The sequence below is a fragment of the Rana temporaria genome, chromosome 3 (assembly GCF_905171775.1).
Source record: "Rana temporaria chromosome 3, aRanTem1.1, whole genome shotgun sequence".
NCBI lineage: Eukaryota > Metazoa > Chordata > Amphibia > Anura > Ranidae > Rana > Rana temporaria.
In genome coordinates this window covers 160,652,983-160,672,515 of record NC_053491.1, presented here as the reverse complement: position 1 = coordinate 160,672,515, position 19,533 = coordinate 160,652,983, and the positions used below count along the sequence as shown (strand labels likewise).

The following is a 19,533-nucleotide window of genomic DNA, read 5'->3' as shown; positions in this document are numbered from 1 at the left end:
TTACATTCCTTTATTTATTTATTTTTGTGAATACTTCTTTTGAGGACAAAATGTAGATGTTCAAATATAATTTTGCAGCTGTAGTGCATTTACCTTGAGCTTTGTAAAAAGGTCTAATCATAAATTTAGTATTGAGCATTCTACACAACACATTATTACTGACAGAAAAGTCTGATAAAATGACATGCTTGTACACAATAAGAAGTGATTCTTCCTGAATGAATGGAAAACAGAAGCACATTCCTTCTTATTTATTAGCGGAATGTGCACTGAAAGAAAGACAACCTTTTTTTTTTTTTTTTTTTTTAAAGAAGCAACCTTGAATAGTGTAACCTTATAAAATAGATAGGGTGCTTCTCGTGGCCAGTTTTAAGAGCATGAGACAATAAACACTTTTCAGTATAAGAAATTGTAGTTAAAAAGAGCCATCATTTATGGGCGAATGTGGTCATGAATTTTACTAATAACCTGTTTTTAGTCATGTTTTTTCATCTAAACCCAGTAGAATTAAATTCACTTGGGCATGGACTTTTCTGTTGTACAGTTACTTTAATTTATCATAGAACATTTTCCATTTTGCGTTATTGTTAAATAAAAACTTTTCTGTTGTCCTTTCAGTTGCTAAATGAACCCAACATCCTCCAGTGTGACTACTCCACAGCACTTAGGGCACATAACAGGGATAAGAATAGAACATCTTCCATCATACCAGGTGTGTGCTTACACAGTTGTCTTTCTTTTTTCTTCTGGCTATGTATGTAAATGTCCTAAATTAAAAAGGTTTTTTTTTTCTCCAATTTGTCATTACATTTTAATATATCAATGACGATCAAACATGTCAGTAATTATTGGCATTGAAAAAAGTAACACTGTGGTATACACTAGTGCAATAATACAGATTGCTATAGTGCTACCAATATAAATAAATAACCAACAACACAGTAAAGCTCTATAAAAGCAAAAAATCACTCCATCCAAAAAATCCAAGCAAAAAAATCACTCCATCCAATCTACGATAGTGCTATCAGCCCATTAAATAATTATCACACACAGTCCAACCTAATTCCTTCTGCTGTGCTTCCAATCCACATATGGCCAGTTGTGCCACTTTTTTTGTATTCCAACATCTCTAATGCACTATCATCTTTTGGGTTGGACATCATGGGCCAGATTCATGTAGACTTACGACGGGCGTATCAGTAGATACACCGTCGTAAGTCTGAATCCCAGCCGTCTTATATTTAAGCATATTCTCAAACTGAGATATGCTTAAATATTGTTAAGATACGACCGGCGTAAATCTCCAGTTAAGATACGCCATCGTATCTTAACTGCATATTTACGCTGGCCGCTAGGGGCGTGTACGCTGATTTACGCCTAGAATATGTAAATCAGCTAGATACGCCTATTCACGAACATACGCCCGGCTGTCGCAGTAAAGATACGCCGTTTACGTAAGGCGTTTTCAGGCGTAAAGATAAACCACCAAAAAGATGGCGCAGCCAATGTTAAGTATGGACGTCGGAACCGCGTACATTTTTTCACGTTTTACATCGTTTGCGTAAGTCGTCCATGAATGGGGCTGGGCGTAAATTACGTTCACGTCGAAACCAATGAGTCTTTGCGGCGTAATTTGGAGCATGCGCACTGGGATACGTCCACGGACGGCGCATGCGCCATTAGTTAGAAACGTCAAATACGTGGGGTCAACAGTATTTAGCATAGAACACACCCCCAACCAGCCTATTTTGAATTAGGCGGGCTTACGCCGGCCCAGTTGCACTATGCCACCGTAAGTTAGAGCGCAACTTCTTTGTGAATACAGGACCTGCTGCTCTAACTTACGGCAGCGTAGTCTATCTGAGATACGCTACGCCCGCCGAAATCGTTCTGAATCTAGCCCCTTATATATAGGAAGTAGGGTTGCGCCGATATCGGTGCAGATACCGAGCATTTGCACGAGTACTTGTACCGATACCTCCCAACTCCAGCAGTGCCACAACTGCGCCCTCCAGAAACAAAGAGATGTCGCGCAAGGGAGGAGGAGGCATCACATGCTCATTCCCGGAAGTCAGTAGGCGTAGAGAAGATAGAGGGAGTCATAGACTGGCAGGTAAGCTGGCCGAGGTAGGGCATCAGAACACCGCAACGGCCATCCTGTACACCCCACACTCGTCCGCAGTAAGGCTTGTAACTACTGCTTATAAAATTCTGAGCTGCTGCTGCCCTGTGGATGTGTAAAACAATATGTGCAGGTGAATGATTTCACACTTTCACTTCATTAGTTTCCTCCGTCTACTCTTCAGTATACTATTCTGGATAAAAAGATGCATGCTGTGTGTCTTTTTCAAACAGAGGCCTATTCTAAATGCTTTAACCCTTTGGTGCTGGCCGCATGCAAATTTGTGGCCTCTCTGCACCTGATATTAGGCCCAAGAGGCCACATATTTGTGTGAATTACTGTCACCAGAGCCGTTGCCGAGAGCAGCGCGCCGGTGCCTAACTGAAAGCTCTCGATCGCTCCTTGTGAATAGGAGTTTCCGATACACGTGACCGACGTGACGTAGCAGCCAGTTACGGCGGTCATGTGATCTTAATCCCCGCCCTGTCATCATAAACCTCTTAAAGGGCTGGAAAGGCGTTGGCACGAAGAGGTTAAAACTGTCTATGGGGTCTGTACAATTCTTCTGCCTTTTTTCTGTGAAAGATATTAATCTAACTCAATTGTTGACTGATTGGATGAAAAGCGGCATGTGGCATTTCAAAAATGGGACTTACTCCAAGTGCTTAAATGCTGTCTATGTAGTCATACAATATTTCTGCCTTTTTCTGTGAAATAAATGCACTTTAATGTGGTATTTTTTTATTTATTTTTTTGCAATGAGAAGCTGCATGCTGTGTGGTCTTTTCAAAATATGGCCTATTGTATTTGCTGCAATACTGTTTTTGAAGTCTGTACAATATTTCTGATTGTTGTCTCTGAAGTATTACACTCTATTTTATATATTAACACCTGATTCTGTCTCTGAATTCATGTCCCAGTAAACAGGCTGACATAGTATGCAAAGTCTGGCTTTTGTCTTAGAAATATGACATTCTACATCATTTAAGTTCACAATAAAACCTGTTTCTTCCCTTCTTCCATTGTGGCCTAGTAAAACTGCTTACATACTGTGCAGTGTACAAAATGTATGACTGTTGTGTCTCAAATAACCTCTTCTATTCCTTTTAGACATACTGTATGCAATTCGTTACGGTCCAAATATAAATCTGGACCCATTTTTGGCTATTCAGAGATTCTGCTCCCCCACCCCAAAGCACCTTGTCCCCATCAACATGGCTGCAGACACATAACCTTTAACATCAAAGAATTACCCCTCTGCTGCAATGACCTGTTGTACACATTTTTTTGTGTTATTGTTCCCAACTAGAACTTCTAATTTTTATTAGCAAATCATGCATAAAAGTTTATATAAGATGACTGTATATCTATTATGTACACACAATACACAGTAAATATACAAGGGAGCCAACCTCAACCTAATTTGTATATTGCTTAACCCAGCACTCTTCTTACAATACCTATTTAATATTTCACAGTTGAGCGATCAAGAGTAGGGCTGTCATCCTTGGTTGGAGAAGGAACAGATTACATCAATGCATCCTATATGATGGTAAGCAAGCGCATAGATTTATTTTAAATTAAAAAATAAAGGGAAAAGATGTAAAAAAAGCCTGTTTACCCCAAAGTGCTATTCTTTTATTCTTTTCTTTAAGCATGATAAGCACACATTTCAAAAACATGTATGGCTCCTACTTTTCATAAAATATTTAAAGTACAATGCAATATAACGACAGTCACATTATGCCATATTAAGCTATTATAACCGAATATGTTGGGGATTGGGAGACCTGACAGGCAGAAAGGGGAAAAGGGAAAGGAGGGGGGGGGAGAGAGGACAGAGGGAGACACAGACACAGGAGAGCAGGCTGCAGATGACGAAGGCACATATGCATGACTCTGGTTTCAGGATTCAGCAGCCCTGATATATTGGAGTCAGTGCTGAGAGGTGAGGGTAGAAACTGGTAGGATCAGCAAAGGTATTTCAGGTGTTACACGGGGGCCAACTGACCACAGCACAAGCACTGTGCTCTATAACATGTTTTAAGAGATCAGCGATTTTTTTGGGGATTAACAAACACTTTAATGACTAAATGTTACCAACCAAACAAACAACCAGTAGATTTTGGCAAAGGAGTTTGGCACACACAAAGATTTTTATTTGGTATTATAATTACACTCATAATAAAAAACAATGGAGACACTATAGTGGATTTTTAGAATTGTTCCTTGAAAGAATTACCTGTGTTAGGCCCCTTTCAGACTGGGGCGGGAGCTGCGGTGGCGGTATAACGCCGCTAAAAATAGCGGCGCTATACCGCCGGAATTGCCGCGGGTATCAGCCGCTAGCAGTGCGGTATTAACCCCCGCTAGCGGCCGATAAAGAGTTAATACCGCCCGCAATGCGCCTCTATAGAGGCGCATTGCGGGCGGTATTGCCGCGGTTCCCATTGTTTTCAATGGGAAGGAGCGGTGAAGGAGCGGTATACATGCCGCTCCTCTCACCGCTCCAAAGATGCTGCTGACAGGAGATTTTTTTGTCTCCCGCCAGCGCATCGCCTCAGTGTGAAAGCCCTCGGGCTTTCACATTGAGTCTGCAGTGCAGGAGTTTTTCAGGCGGGATAGCAGCGCTATTTTTAGCGCTTTACCGCCTGAAAAACTCCTCAATGTGAAAGGGGCCTTATTCTTTTGTGGACACCAGAAGTGTATAAAAGATAGACACACACCTTTTTGTCCCTAAAAACTAAATGTCTATTTAAAGCGGGGGTTCACCCTAAAAACAAATTTCTAACATTACATCCAGCTCACTACCGACATTGTCAGTATGCCGATTTTTTTTTTTTTTTTTGCTGTACATACCTTGTAAAGCTATTTTTTAGCCGGCTTACGGGTAGTGAATCCCACGGGAGTGGGCGTTCCTATGCAGCAGTTAGTGATTGACATGATGACAAACACTACCCCCCTGTCGCATAAGGAGCGTCACGAGTTGCCGAAAGAAGCCGAACGTCGGTGTGCAGGCGCCGTATAGCGCCGACTTGACGTTCGGCTTCTTTCGGCAACTCGTGACGCTCCTTATGCGACGGGGGGGGGGGGTAGTGTTTCTCATCATGTCAATCATAACTGCGGCATAGGAACGCCCACGGGAGGCACTACCCGGGAAGCCGGATAAGAAAATAGCTTTACAAGGTATGTACAGCAAAAAAAATAAAAAAATCGGCATACTGACAATGTCGGTAGTGAGCTGGATGTAATGTTAGAATTTTTTTCTTAGGGTGAACCCCCACTTTAATTTGTTTGAATTTTGAATTTTTCCTAATTTTTTTTAAGTGTGCATATAATATTTTATCAAATCTCACACAATAATGGGATAGTATTATTCACATAAACAAAAGACCAAAGAGTAGCATACGAATTACAATGAAGCTGGTGTCTAATCACAGCAAAAGCCTCTGTTCCAACTTATTAGGGCAGACTGAGGTATAGTGCAGGTATATGTCACTGATAATAGAATCAGCCTGTAACTGATAAGCACCAAAATAAATATTGCACCAGAATGTGAGTAGTTTTTCTGTCTGAGGGAAGCGAGCAGAAGGGGGGAGCTCAAGGGGGGGAACACCTTAGTGGGAACTGACATAGGGTACATAGAGAGAAGGAGAGGAAAAAAAGGGGGGGGGTTGAAGGGAATATTGTGGTGGGGAGGGTTATTCTTTTACCCAAAAACCCCTCTCCGGATGCAGTCTGGTGCCAAGGATCAATTGACCGATTTAATTGTGGGGGGGCTCAGGATGCAAAAAAGTTTTGTAGTACTTCTGGTGGAGGACTCAGTCCAATAATTCTGATGCACCTGAATCTATGGTGACTTTTTTTCGTGTCCTAAAATTAATTACAGCGGAGATTTGAGGAAGAAAAATTGATAATGACTTTGTTTTAAAAAACAGGTGTTGGTGTATATGTCCCAGTATACAGACCTTCTAAAAGAAGAAATATGAGGAAAACATTATTATTTTAGTAATCTAAATTTTAGTTTGAACCAGGATTGCAAACACATATGGCCATTGCTAGGATTGTGAAAGACCTGAGGCTCCTGGGGCCAAATAGAAAAGAAATGTATAAAAGAAAAAACAAAGAAAAGAAAAAGAAAGTAATAATTCAATGGCACATGTAGCACATCAGGGGGATTGTGGGTAGATGGAAACAGTGATATTGGCTTAAAAAGGAATGATTAAATAAGATATGAGTCTATTCAGTGTACACACTGAAAGCATATGTTATAGTCCAGGGGTCTCCAAACATTCTAAACAAAGGGCTGGTTTATTGTCCTTCAGACTCTTGGAGGGCCGGACTTTGGCCAGCGGGAGTGAAAATTATCCTGGTATCAGTGGGAGTAAACATCTGGTATTAGGGGGAGGAATAGTGCTCCATTGCTGGTATCATAGGTAGGAATAGTGCCCCATTAGTGGTGTCAGTGGGAGAAATGGTGCTCCATTGTCGGTGTCAGATGGCAGAATAGTGTCTTGTATCATTGGGAGGTATAGTGCTCCAAGGGCCGGATAAAAGCAAGCAAAGGGCCGCATCCGGCCCTAGGGCCGCAGTTTGGAGACCACTGTTATAGTCCATACACCAACAAAATGTGCCTTAATTACAGTACCACAAGGGAAGTTTCAACATACACAAATACAAGAGTATACATAGAGACTAGCCTAAAAAATAACTTTGTAAAAACAGTTGGGATTTTTTAGCCACCAGCAATTGGTAAGACATAGTCCACTTTAGTCAGGACTATGTACCGTACCATACTACATAATATATAAAATGCAGTGGTCGGGAGTATGTAATATATCAAAAGAGTGTAGGTGTGAGAATAATGTAGCATGTAACGTGCAGCAGCCTGGACTATGTAACATATAGTAGGAAAATCCACTTTGCACTACGAGTGCACTTGGAAGTGCAGTCGCTGTAGATCTGGTAGACATGCAAGGAAAATAAAAAACAGCATTTTAGCTTGCACCTGATTGGATTATAAAATCAGCAGAGCTCCCCTCAGATCTACAGCAATCTACAGTGACTGCACTTCCAAGTGCACTTGTAGTACCGACTGGATTTGCCTTTAGTAAATCAACCCCTACGAGTGTTGTGTCAGGACTGTGTAAAGTACAATATCCGTACTATGTATTAGACTAGTGCAAAATCTGGTGCAGCTCTGCATTGTAGCCAATCAGCTTCTAAATTCAGCATGTTCAGTTAAAGGGTTTGTAAATGATTTTTTTTATCTTAATAGCTTCCTTTACCTTAATGCAGTGCTGTTTTCATGTCCTCATTGTTCGTTTTTGCTCTCAAGTTGCTGTAATTCTTCTCTGATCTCCACACTTCCTGGTTGTCTGTTTCCTGATAACCACAGTGCTGTGAGCTTTCTCTCTGTGGTCACTAATCAAGGAGGTGTGATTACTGTGTGTGTCTAAAACCCCTCAGCACCAATCAGTTTAGTTTTCCAAACCATCACTGCCCTGTATTGGCTCTGTGGCTCTGTACAGCAGAGGGGCAGGAAACAACATGCAAAAACGAAACTAGAAACTACAGGTACATTATATGATTGATTTGTATCTATTTTTAATCGTTTTTAAAAGGAATCAGTTAACTATTATGTCTCTATACCCTGTAAACAGTCATTTCAGCATAGCATTTTTTTTTATTTACAACTCCTTTAAGCTTTGACAAAAAATAAACTGGAAGCTGATTGGTTTCTATGAAGAGCAGTGCCAGGTTTTGCACTTTACAATTTTAATAGATCAGCCACATTGTATTATGCAATGTATTATCTATAGTTTCGTTTTTTTTTTTTGGCTATTTAACAAGTGCAGCAAGAGGGCTGTGTAATTTAGACCATAGAATATATGGTGCAAGTAGTCAGGATCATGTAATGTACAACATAGGGCATACAGCTTTGAAGTCAGAACTATGTAAAGCATAGAGGACATGGATTAAAATGTAATGCACTGCACAGCTGGCAAAATGCAGTGCTCAGGAGTAAATGCCCCTCTGGGAGTGGGTGGGTGATTGCTGATGATAACCTCTTTAAATGTTGGAGGTATTTTTATTTTATTTTTTCAAGTAGCATTTGCATGCATTTGTAAAACATTATAAATGAAAACGATTTCAACTCTATTTCTCCAGGGATACCAGGAAAGTAACGAGTTTATAATTACACAACATCCATTACTGCATACAATTAAAGATTTTTGGAGGATGATCTGGGATCACAATTCACAGACAATTGTGATGTTTCCTGATAACCCAAATATGGTAAGACTCCACACTCAGTTCATAAACTGCTGGAAGTGCATTTGATTAACAGAAGAGAGCTTCTTCACCTATCAATGTGAATGTTAGTAAGTAAGGTGAACCCGTGTTTACTTTAAATGCCCAATCATGTTCAAATAAAAAATCTGGTTTTATTTTGCCTTGTACATAATGAGGTATTCAGTGTGAACATGAAGCAGTGTGTTGATTTGGAAGTCTGAGGTAATTAAAAAGGTTTACATTATCTTATAAAGGAAAGGCACAGTATTTTGTTTTTCTTTCATGACATACAACTGCTCGTAATAAAAACCTACATAGGCCCAAGCCTTTCAGGCGGTACAAGTGACGTCACTATGTCTACTGGCAGAGTTGGGAGATTGAAATCCAGTGAGAATGCAGTATTTGGAGGTCCCAGTTCTAGGAAGGCGCAGTGTTATTGTTATTATTATAATATTATTATGATTCAGGTACGAATTCTTACTTGAATTTGCACATGAACTGGACCTAAAAGGGCACAGGACTCTTTTTAAAAACAGACTGCAGCCATCCCAGACATGTGTGAACTGGCTCCATTAAAAGCCAGCTGGTGCATATGTTATGCGAATTGGATGCAGTTCAAAACACATCCAATACACATATATGTGAACTGAGCCTCATATAGCCCCAACAGGGAGGGGGAAGAGGACGACACCTGTCGGAGGTGTTGTCACCCATTCATTCGGGAAGCATTGGTGGCCAGGGGCAAGGTAATCATTTTTTTGGGGGGGGCTGCTGTCTTATGCCGCGTACACACGATCGGAAATTCTGACAAGAAAAGTCTGATGTGAGCTTTTGGACGAAAATTACAACCGTGTGTATGCTCCTTTTGCTGTCGAAATTTCTGCCAACAAAAGATTGAGAGCAGGTTCTCTATTTTGTCAAAGGAAAAAATTCCTATTGGAAATTCTGCTCGTCTGCATGCAATTCCGATGCGCAAAAAAAAACACGCATGCTCAGAAGCAAGCAGAAGAGCCAAACTGCCTATTGATTTTCATTGATCTCAGCCGCATTCTTGGCGGTTGGAATTTCAGACAAGATTTGTGTGACTGTGTGTATGCAACACAAGTTTGAGCCAACATTCCGTCAGAAAAAATCTACAGTTTTCTTGTCGGAATTTCCGATCGTGTGTACGGGGCATAACACTATATTTGCCTTTATAAGGTCTACTTTAAAGGAAGTGTTTTACTTTAAACATTGTTAAAGTTATCCTTTTACAAAGTTCAGAATGAGATGAATAGGTATATCCTTCCTATATTCTTCCTCTGTATATTTGCCATCCACACTCTAGTGATCAGTGCTGACTTCAAGCAGGATAAGGGGAACTTAGAGTGGTCACCTTCAAAAAGAGTATATAAAAAGAACAGGTCCATTTTTTTATTTTTTATATACTGTAACAAAAAAAACAATTGAAAAGCTCCTTTCCTTCTGAAATCATAGAGGCACGCTCAAATGTTCTGTTTCATGTTCACAAAACCTTTCTTGTATTCACAAGGCACCAGCCAGCTGGCTGCTCTCCAATATATAATGCATCAGTTCACAAAATGGTTTTGTTTTTTGTTTTTTCTTTGGTTCTGTTTGTATTTTCATGTTTCACAGTACTTGTTACCTTGGCATTCTTTGTAATTTCATTTAAAGCTGAGCTCCAATCAATTAAATACAAAGTTATTTAAAGAGGTACATTTGGACTCTTTACTACCAAGGGATTTATCACTCTAGTTTTATGATTTAAGCACCCCTGCCAGACAGAACAGTTAAATCCTGAATATTACTGCAAACTACACTGCTGTAAAGCAACATAAGCTGGTCCCACATAGAGTCTGAGGCCTCATCCACACGACCGAGAATCTCGTCAGGAAAAACCCAGTCATTTTCCCTGACGAGATTCTTGGCAAGAAACTCTTGCCGCCCGAGTGTACTGACTTTCATTTCAAAAGAACCACGGTTCTTTTGAAGGGAAAGAACGCAGTGACGTCATCGCTCACGACGAGCAGGCGCTCGTCACATTCGATGCCGTCGCTGCCATCTTGAAGACCAGAGAAAAGACTGGACAGCCGCACTTCCACGAAATTCTTAAAAAGTTGCTTTTAATGGTAAAAAATGGAAACAGCACTACAAGTCACAGCAGACAGTGGGGTGGATAGCTGATGCGTTTCGCACTGGGGTATCAGCGTTTAGTCATAGCTGGCGCTGCCATCTTGCTTCACCCTACCTATGCCGTGGAAGCTACCACGCATGCGTAGAAGTCATTTCGAGCATGCGCGGGTTTCCACGGCGACAGGTAAGTATACACACTCTCGGGTTTCTCGTCTGGAAACAGGCAAACGAGAATCTCGACGAGAAAAAAGAGAGCAGGTTCTCTTTTTTTCTCATGGCGATTCTTGCCTGATTTCCAGACGAGAAACCTGAATGCCTAGTACACACGAACGGGAATCTTGGCAAGAAGCAGTTTTCTTGCTGTTTTTTGCCAAGAAACCCGGTCGTGTGTACGAGGCCTAACACACTTAACCTCTACAACCTCATAACACATATATGCAGTGTCAGGAAGTGGGCTTTAAACCTGGGAGCTGCATATATGTGTCCTTGTGTTTGTGTTCCCTGCACACCAGTGTCAGTGACAGCCCTGGATCTCTTACTAACGATTGGGACCCAGGGGAACCGAGCTCTGCTAATGTCAGTTAGTGACAATGCAAGTGGTAGTTAGTGTCAGTGTTAGTGCCAATATGTTTTAGGTAAGAAAAAAAAGTTTTATATTTAGTGTCAGTGTGTTTAGGTAGGGCAGGCTTTTTGGTGATGACAAGTGGCAATGGCATAAATATATGCAGCTAAATTAAAAAAATATATATAATGTTTATTATTTTGGGCTAGTTTTCCTTTAATAATTAATAAAAAAAAGCAGGAGACATCTATTAACATTTCCCACCAATTGAAATTCCAATCTGTCCTGAAAAACTGTATAATCCACCTGGATACACTAAGTAGTTGCAATGATATGTACAGTTTTACTAACATATGTATAAATTGCCGAACTGGGCAATTTATAGGTTTGTTTTGACCGTGGTCATAAATGGGGTTAGCTCTACTCGTAGGGGTGTTTGTATAAAAAAAAAATGTGGCAATTATTCACACAGGCACCAAAAATCTTCACTGTACAATTCCTAATACGTTTGCTTCCTAAGATCATCAGCGCCATCCTATTGTCTTACAGTATATTAAACCATACGGGTCTATTTTTATTATTACATTTTTGCAATGATTTTTACAACTTTCTTTAACGTGAATATTATCTCATCAGGCTGAAGCTGAATTTGTTTACTGGCCAAACAAAGATGAACCAATTGCCTGTGAAAATTTCACAGTAAGCATGGTAGGGGAAGACCAAGTCTGTCTTTCAAATGAGGAAAGAATGATAATACAAGATTTTATTTTAGAAGCTACCCAAGTAAGTATAGCCTATTGCATCTAATAAAGTAATTATATTTAACATGTTCAATAGATCATAAAAAATACTGGATCTGCACATTTTATAAATAGATCTGAAGGTTTTTTGCAATGCAGCTAAATAACATTTGATTATGTGTCTTTTATGAACTGTATCTTATTTAGTATTGCCCATTTATCATTTTTGTAGGATGACTATGTGCTGGAAGTTAAACATTTCCAGTGTCCAAAGTGGCCAAATCCGGACAGCCAGATAAGTAAGACATTTGAACTTATTAATCTAATCAAAGAAGAAGCAGCCAACAAAGATGGACCTATTGTTGTACATGATGAGTAAGTAATAACCATATATTTATTGTTCAAAAATAAAAACCATATACCATTTTAGGAAATTATGTTAAATGATAGGAAATAATAACAACAATGCAGTTGATTTACTAAAACTTAAAAACACAAAATCTGGTGCAGCTCTGAAACCAATCAGCTTCTAAGTTTTATCGCCAAAGCTTAGTTGAACAAGCTGTTGTTAGAAGCTGATTGGCTACCATGCGCAGCTGCATCAGATTTTGCACTCCACGGTTTTAGTATGTTGTTATTGTTGTGTCATAGGTAACGATGCATGATCAATGAGAAGAGGTAAGGTGTGGTTGTCATCAGTTCTACAGTTCTATAATGTTAAGTACAGCTTGGTCAAATACAATCTGCCTCAGATTGTGAGTGTCTGATATACCGTATTGATCGGCGTATAATTTTAAGAGGTAAGTTTCAGGAAAAAACTTCCATTTTAAATAAAGAACTTTGAAGCAGAATAGGGGTCAGTGCCCTCACCATTGCCCATCAATGCAGCCTGATCAGTGCCTATCTGCAGCCTCACCATTGCCTATCAATGCAGCCTGATCAGTGCTATGATAGACATCACATGTCCCTGGATTGGACCAGTGTTCTGTCTATCATAGGAGTCGGTCCAGGAGGTGGGACTTCGTATAACAGTGGCCGACAAGTAATCGGGAGATCCCTGCTCTGTGTAATCCAGTGGATCTCTCCCCCTTCCCCTCCAAAGAAGCCCAATAGAAAATATTGGTGTGTAACATGCACACATGATTTGCACTCTATTTTCAGGGGGAAAAGTGTGTGTTATACGCCGATAAATACAGTAATTAAAAACTGTATTAAATCTATTGATTTCAATCAGACAGACCTTATCTTTGCCATAAGTGGATCACAGGAAGCTGGAAGCATGCTTATGTAATGGACATGGCGTTTGACACAATTCACCAATCCTAAACATCCTGCTGCTTGGAATTAGTGTCAAAGACCAAGTATGAAAATGTAGAAAACAAATCCATGAAGAACTAAACATTATTATTATACAGGATTTATATAGCGCCAACAGTTTATGCAGCACTTTACAGTGTAGGGGGGGGGGAGTACAATTACAATACAGTTCAATACAGAAGGAATATGAGGGCCCTGCTCATGGAGCTTACATGTAAAGGGGGGGGGGGGGTGATACAAAAGGTAATAGCTGTAGGTGATAATCTGATGGAGGTGACTCGGGTACAGTTCTTAGGCGGAGGTGGGTAGGCTTCCCTAAATAAGTGAGTTTTCAGGGATCGCCTAAAGGTGCATGGGTTAGGGGCTGACCGGACATACTGGGGCCGAGAGTTCCAGAGGATGGAAGAGGCTCTGGAGAAGTCCTGGAGGTGAGCATGGGAGGAGGAGACAAGGGAGCTAGTAAACAAGATATCCAGACCTTTCCACGCACAAAGCTTATGCAATATGCAAATATAGCTACCACAATGTAAATAAATATATGATGAAAAAGTATGCATAGTAGTTATATAACAGTTATATAACATATAGTTTTCCATGTAAAAATAACACGCAAAGGAAGGATTAGATTTAGTTTAACTTAATTTTTTTTTCTTATTTTTTTAACAAAACCATGAAAACGCTTTTGAACTTGAACTTTTGTGATTAAGATAATATATTTGTCTAATTTGCTTTCTGAAATCAGTAGGGCCTAAATGATTATTGTTCCTAAAGCTTATTAATTATTAATTTAACTTTCAAGGACCATTCTACCAAAAGACCTATAATTAAGTATATACTACACGGTAGCAGTTTATAAGAAAGTCCTTTTATTTCAGATATGGTGGGGTAACAGCAGCAACATTCTGTGCATTGTCAACCCTCATGAACCAGCTGGAGAAAGAAAATTCTGTTGATGTTTATCAAGTGACCAAGATGATTAATCTGATGCGACCTGGATTATTTACAGACATAGTAAGTAAATATAGGATATATATATATGATATCTATTTACTTGTGAAAACAGCATCATGTGGCACTATTTTTGTGGAACTGTGTATCCATATTATAATCACAGCAATCATATCAGGTGTCAGATTAAATCTAATAAATACATAAATTTTTTTTGGAGAACTCCAGGGGCAGGGGCCTGGGGGGGGGGGTTATTTTAGGGGTGTGTAACACTTAGTGTAGGGGGTCAGGAGAGGGCAAATGTCCCCCCACAAGCAATATTCACCCCCAATACCCTTTCAGAAAAAAATATGCACCTTCCACCCACCACTCAAAAAAGTTTCAGCAGTAATCTGCACATTCACCATTTCCAGCACAAATGCTCTTCCCCCAATCATCCCCAGCACAAATTCTCTCCTGCCTTCTAGCATGGAATCTTCTCCATTGAAATTCCCCCTCTCAGCTTATATCTTCTCACAACCCCCCAAAAACCTATTTTAATACAAATCCCCCCCCCAAATCGTCCCCAAAGTACAAATACCCCCGAGTCCAAGTACTTAATCATTACGGTAATGATTAAGCACTTATAACAGTGTGAAGCGCATCTACCGGGCACTCTGCTCTTGTGATGTCACTCTTGGATGTCCCAATAAAGGATTTTGGATTACAATCGTGGTGTGCAGCCTATTCTTTTTCTTGTAAACCTACATGTTTGTCAGAACCATTGACGTATCTCGGCATAGAGCCTACATATACCGTCAGAATGTCTATACTGAAATATAAAATATTATTGTATTTATGGAAATATGTAAATCTGGGCTTTGGGAGATATACACTTTTCCTACAATACAAGAAATCCAAAATTCTTTTATCCGTGCCATTTTGAGGACAAGTAACACAAATGAATATTTAACACATATATATTTATTAACTAAAGATATAGTGCAAAAAATTGAAATCAGGTACAATTTGTGACAAAATAAACAATTGATATACTTCTACAATCAGAGATACATGATGGTTAAATGTTCAGATAATATTTATATTATATGACAAGGTAAATTCATAGCTCTTATTTAAATCATCCTGGTATATTTAAAACCTGGTGGCTTGTAATATAACCTTCCCGTTATTTCCACGGTAGTAATTAGCTTGTGTTTACCTTGACCCTGTGTTATCTCTTCTCAATACCAAACAGATCTCTTGCTTAATACTCCTTATATATGTGTACAGAACAAATGGCATATTGTACACAAGCTCTGCAATGCAGACAAGCTTATTTTAAATTTAGAAAGAATTTATTTTCACAAACATCACCCTAAAACCATAGTACCACTGTTGGCATTTTTTTTTTTTAAAGACAGATATAATTTGTATGTCTCCTAATATTTGGAATATAATCATTTCATACTGTAGTTAAAAATAATACAATCCAAATTATTTTTGCCAAGTATATTTAAATGGTTTTAGTTATGTGTATGTGAAAAACCTTCATTACCAAAATGGTAATAATCAAAATTATACATTACCAGTATTTAAGAGTTCTTTCTGTTTGAGAAGCCAAGTTCCTACATCTTTGCGTTCAATCTCTCCTTCCAAAGATGGAGAGATCGCCTTCAGAGATAGAGTGAGAGCTCTCCCATCAGTGTCCCTCAAAGATCCATCCAAGCTCTCTCCCAAAGATCATCAGAGCTCAGAGACAAGATCAAGCCTCCTCTTGTCCTCTGCAATCACTTTTTATCTCCCCAAGAAGTGGGTGTGTATTTCACTATCACGTGACTGATGATGTCACATGACAATATGTTTTGATGGGTGACCAAAGCAACTAACTATTCGGCCATTTTGAGTAATGCCAATATTAACCTGTAGGGGTGGTGGTGTATAAGGAATAATTCCTTATTTTAGGGTCATCCAGGGTCAGTAATAATTTATGACCCCCCTTGACTTAAATATTGGTATAGCACCATAAATTGTTTTATATGTCAAACAATTGTCAGACATCCTGGCATTTCCAGTGAATTTGTAGGCTGGGATGTTTACCCACCTTAGATTAGACTATTTGTGAACTCCTAAGACAAGCGAAAATCTTTGAAGTACCCTTCAAAGCAAAACCTTTTATATCCCAAATACAGACTATCAATGTCAATACAGCTAGGAACTCACTTTTGTAAGTATAGTAATATACATGTACTTAACGAGTTGATATATGAATTTACTAATACACATATATTGTTAAGGCATTATATAGAAACAATACTATTTAAGATATATAATCCCCCGGCATTGTGAATAAGCCCATTTGGTCTCATTGTACAAAGACAATACCAGTTGTTTTGCGTCATGCTGTGCAAGGCCTTTCATCTTGTTTATCTTACCAAGTGTCTAAAACATTTGGAGTTATAACCTGGGAGATGGCATAGCCAGACATCCATAGTCTCTTGTAAAGACATAAAATCCTTGTCTATTCATGGGCTTATGAACTTAATTTCACCCTTTGAAGAGAATATGGCTGCCCTCCTGCTCATAACATATATGAATAGGAACATTATGAAAAATATACAATGTGCAATTTTATATGTATTCTTTTAACCCCAAATGTCCCGACATGTTTTTTCACCTTAATGCATCCTATGCTTTAAGGTGAAAAAAACACCTTGCAGTGTCCGGCCCCCCAGCCCCCCCCCGTTTTACTAACCTGTGCCCCTAATTTCCATGGGCACGTCGATGCCGTCCTTCTCTCCACAGAGTCCTAGCTTTGATTGGATAGATTGATAGCAGCGCAGCCATTGGTTCCCGCTGCTGTCAATCAAATCCAACGATGCGAGCGCTGGGGGGTGGGGCCTGAGTCTATGGATGCCGAGTGTATGACTCAGGAGAGCACCCGCAAGGTAACCCCCTCGGGAGAGAGCTTCCCAGAGGGGGTTATCTAATGCGGGGGGCGCGAGAGACACCATTGGACCCCAGAACAGGTGGATCGGGCCACTCTGTGCAAAACTTTGTATTTAAAAAAACAAAACGCAAACCTTTAGGCCCCATTCACACCTGAACATAGCGTTTTCCGGCAGAAAGTTGCGCAGTTTTACAGCGATTTTTACCATGTTTATGCACAGGTCAAAAGGTCACCAATGTAAAAAGCAGAAAAACGCCCAAATCTGCCTAAAAAAAAGTCCCAGAACTTGTTTGCGCTTCAGGCTTTTTAGAGCTTCTGGCTTCAGGCGTTTTGGAGTGGAGATGTGAACCATCTCCATAGAGAATAATAGATTTTTTTCCCCTCCAGTGTTTTGTAGCTTCAGGCTTTAAGCTACAAAACGCTCAGGTGTGAATGGGATCTAAGTATCACTTTTAAGATAACGTCAATGGCAGCTGAAACCAGGTACCTTTTCTGGCACAAATCTTCAAATCCAAGTACTGTCCCTGAAAAAAAAAAAAACACTGTAGTTTGCAAATAAAGTGATTTTAAAATAATAGAAAATGTTCACATACTTATGTGTTTTTTCCACTTTCTTCCCCAGGAGCAGTATCAGTTCCTATATAAGGCTATCCTGAGTCTTGTAAGTAGCAGACAGGAAGCGAGCCCGGCAGCTTGTGTGGAGAGCAATGGATCTGCATTACAAGATGGAAATACTTTGGAAAGTTTGGAGTCTTTGGTATAATTATGAGCCTGCTGCCATGTCATGGCTCATTTTTACATATTGTGGAAAGAACTGCTCACTTACAGTATCTATCTTTCTAAGATTCTTCCAGCACTATTTTGTAACAAATTACTACTGCCTCTCATTTATAAGTAATAATGTGTGCCTTTTGGAAGACATATCCATCCATGTTAGAAAGATAAACCTCATCAACAGCCCCACAGTGTTTTTTATGAATGGATTTTGTGCGATATTTACTCAGTATTAGTTTCTACTAGTGATTTTTTATGCTCGCCGCTATTTGTATTTATAGCAATGCGCTTTTCCAGAAAGAAAATGTTTTATGTAACACTTTGATGTGATAAAGCTTAGTTTGTTAGACTTTTGTGTTTCACTACAGGAATGTAAATAGCATCTTTCTTGGTACTTTTATCATTTCAAGAAATAGGAAAGCATACCACCCTGAGAAGTTAGTAATGTAGTAATCTAACAAGTACTGTAAATATTGTTCTAGGTACTCCATGGACCAAATTTATATTTATAATTGTAGATTTTTATATTTTATTATAAAGTCAGTTTTCCAGTTATTTGTATCCATGTTGTTTCAGTCATTTACATTGTTTTTATTTTGGCAAAATGCCCTGACCATTGATGCGTATGTTTAACAAAATAACTGTTTTTGCATGTTATTTTAACACATTGTAAAAATGAAAATAAATGAGAACTTTTCAATACATATATGTTTACAGATATTTTATTTCAAACACAGTCCAGCAACATGGTGGAAAAAAGTGTCAATTGCCATTAACAACCAGATTCTAGATGTCAAATTTACAATATGCACTCAAAATATGATAGATGCAACCAAATAGGTTGCTAAATGAAAAACGCACACATTCTTCTTACTGATATTTAAGAGAAATTTGAGGCTATTTTATTTGGACACAAATTTCAATATGGTTATATTTTCGTTTGCTGCATTAAAATTCTGCTCTAAAAAACTGCAAATTTATCCCCCTCTAAAGCAGCTGGGTCAGTTTCAAAAATAGATAATCAAATCATATACAATAAATAACAGTGCTAAATAAAAGTATTACATGCTACACTCATAAAATAAATGTGATACACAACTAAAACAGTCTCTTTTAAATTAAAGTCCCAAATAATGAAACAAAAAGTCTATAAATATGTATATGTGGCCAACCACCAATGAATTCCAGATATCACTTCAAAGGATCACCCACGTGTCACATGCATAACAGCTTGTGAACCATATGTGCAAACCTCCTGGACTGGACCTTAATCAATAATCAAAGGCAAACTCGCTTTTGTCCCTCTAGAACAGGGGTGTCAAACTGAATTTCATTGTAGGCCGCATCAGCATTATGATTGTTCTCAAAAGGGCCGTTGTATCTGTAAGATTAGATTCCAGTGCATCCCCTCCCCTTACATTAGATGTCAAGAGCCACCCCACCATCAGAAGTTGAATCCCCCACTCTCCCTTACATCACAGTGCACCCCCCTTTCCAAATGCTGCTGCTGGGAAGAAGCTGGATGCATTGCTTGAAAGCAGAGGTCTTGAGGAGAACCAGAGGAGGGCTGGAGCTCTCCTGCACCTGCAGGAGAGGTGCGAGGGCCACATGAAATGGCCTGGAGGGCCGGATTCGGCCCGTGGGCCTTGTGTTTGACACCTGTGCTCTAGCCCTATACTCCAACTGGCTCTTGGCTCCCAGTAACAATCAC

General features: G+C 39.4%; 1 protein-coding gene across 1 annotated transcript in view; it reads left to right on the top strand.

Moving 5' to 3' along the window:
• PTPRZ1 (protein tyrosine phosphatase receptor type Z1) overlaps positions 1-18,526 on the top strand; it is a 291,887-nt gene extending 273,361 nt beyond the window's left edge. Inside the window, 7 exon segments of the mRNA XM_040343736.1 lie at positions 619-712; positions 3,601-3,674; positions 8,294-8,422; positions 11,751-11,897; positions 12,087-12,229; positions 14,047-14,182; positions 17,671-18,526. Of these exon segments, the coding sequence (XP_040199670.1) occupies positions 619-712; positions 3,601-3,674; positions 8,294-8,422; positions 11,751-11,897; positions 12,087-12,229; positions 14,047-14,182; positions 17,671-17,811 (864 nt within the window). The 3' untranslated portion in view covers positions 17,812-18,526.
• The last annotated feature ends 1,007 nt before the right edge of the window (positions 18,527-19,533 follow it).